Here is a 2,083-nt window from a genome sequence, read left to right as displayed (position 1 = left end):
AGATTGCACGTTATGTCAGTTTCAAGATTACATACCGCAATGAACAATGCTGTTGAGTGGCCAGGCATCTGGAGCAGGCATACACCAAGCTGGTGAATGTGTTTGATTTGAAGCAAGACAATTTAAGATGGATGCTATCAGTGTGCTTCCAAGGCATTTGTCAAAATAAATTATACCGACATTTATATAAACTGTCAACCTTAATTACTTCAACTTTTTTTTCATTATTATAGATTATTTATGATTTATTTAGTGACACTGTCAGCACCTCAGACTATACAGTGCTGAATGGTCAGATGATTAGTAAATGATGAATTGGAAAGGATATGGAAGGAAGCTGTCAATGAATAATCCAAAGCACTATCCCGGCATTTGCCTGGAGGGACTGAGGAAAACCAGAGACAACCTCAGCCAGGTTAACAGCTACTCCAGCTGAGATTCAAACCAGGCACCCCTTGAATACAAATCAGAAGTGTCAACTCTTCAGACAACTTGTTTGTCTCGATTAATAATAAGCTATTTTGTTGTGTGTTGACTTAAAATACTTAATACAATGAAACTCCCACTTATGGTTTCTTCAGGGAGTAGTGGTTGTGTGTGGAGGGGGGGGACCTCCATGGTTTTAGCCCACAAGCAAACTGTACCAACCAAGCGATGGGCGCGTTTTGGCAAAGTTAGCGCAACTTTGTGGTCTAGTGGTCAGAGTTCTTGGCTACAGATCCAGAGGTCTGGGTTTGATTCCCAGCGCTACCAGATTTTCTGAGAAGTAGTAAGTCTGGAACAGGGTCCACTCAGCCTTGTGAGGATAATTGAGGAGCTACTTGAATGGAAAAGTAGCGACACCAGTCTAGAAAACCAAAATTAATGGACATGGGGATTCGGTGCTCTGACCATGTCACACCCTCTACCTGCTACAGTTGGATGTGAACAGTAAACTGAGGAAAATCTTAAATGGAGGTAGTTTAACACTGGGACTGACTTGGAATCATTGAAACGGAACATTAAATGAGGGAAAACCTTAAATAAATGAACATTAAAAGCTGGTAACCTTACCAATCTGACATGCACAGATGTAATCATGTGGTCTGTTGAGGCATAAGTGACTACAGTTCCCATTGTTATATGTACACGGATTACTTCCTTTCATATCTCCCAGTCGAACTGCCTTCAATCCCATCACGTTGGGCAACTGGTCAACAATAACTTCTCGTCCGTTTCCAGTAACTTTAATTCGATCAATACTTCGCCTCTGCCAGTCTGTCCAATATAAGTAGTCTCCAAGGAGACTCAACCCAAACAAATGTGGTAAGTTGTCGCTTATAACTTCACGACGGTCCTTTCCATCGACCATATTAGCAACCTAGCAATTGAAAAAAAAAAGTAAAAACTTGCACATAAAGAGAAAAAAGCATATAAGAGTTACAGTTTGAAGTACACATATTTTCAGTTTGCTGTGTGTGACTGCATACCTTATAGCAGACTCAGATACAGTACAAGGCAGAGCTACAAACACTGCACTGCATACTGGCATAAATATTTTTCTCTGCATGTCACTATAGATTAACTATATCAAGACGCTCAAAATAAAAGTTGTAGGGGCATAAAGGAAAAGTTAAAATTTCGTTTAAAAGCCGAATTCACTTTTAAAACCTAGAAGTGGCAATACAAATTCCTGAAATTACAGAAATAATCAACATTTTCCTACAAAAATAGGATTCAGAATACTTAACTTATTAAAATCAAAAGCCCCACTTTCAGAGCAGTACTAAGAATTGAGAAGTCAACATTTACTGTTCCCATGTTCAAGCACAAATATGATTTCTCAACTTGACCAAAAATTAATTTTGAAAAAGTTAGAGGACCCTGAAATTCTTCTAAATAACACTTTAAAAAAATCACTTCCTGCTTCAGAGAAAGCACAATATACTTCCATTACAAAGACCAACTGTTTAATGCTCTTTAGGGAAATAACTGTCGTTTATTCTAAGAATCACACAAAACCCAAATTAAATACACTCTGTAGATAAAATGTAGAGTTTTTTTTTACTGTTAGAGCCTATGGTACATACATTAATTTTAAAGA

At 37.9% G+C, this 2,083-nt stretch overlaps 1 protein-coding gene across 1 annotated transcript in view; it reads right to left on the bottom strand.

The window, feature by feature from the left end:
• The window catches only part of LOC111875101 (low-density lipoprotein receptor-related protein 6-like), a gene marked incomplete at both ends in the record, with an annotated part of 8,413 nt that extends 7,053 nt beyond the window's left edge, over positions 1 to 1,360 (bottom strand). Inside the window, one exon of the mRNA XM_023871164.1 lies at positions 1,131 to 1,360. Coding sequence (XP_023726932.1) covers positions 1,131 to 1,360 — 230 coding nt within the window. The remainder of the gene's footprint in view (positions 1 to 1,130) is intronic.
• Between the last annotated feature and the right edge of the window lie 723 nt (positions 1,361 to 2,083).

This window comes from Cryptotermes secundus, unplaced genomic scaffold (assembly GCF_002891405.2).
Source record: "Cryptotermes secundus unplaced genomic scaffold, Csec_1.0 scaffold3999, whole genome shotgun sequence".
Classification (NCBI taxonomy): domain Eukaryota; kingdom Metazoa; phylum Arthropoda; class Insecta; order Blattodea; family Kalotermitidae; genus Cryptotermes; species Cryptotermes secundus.
The sequence above is the reverse complement of the archived record's forward strand: the minus strand, read 5'-3'. Positions and strand labels throughout refer to the sequence as shown.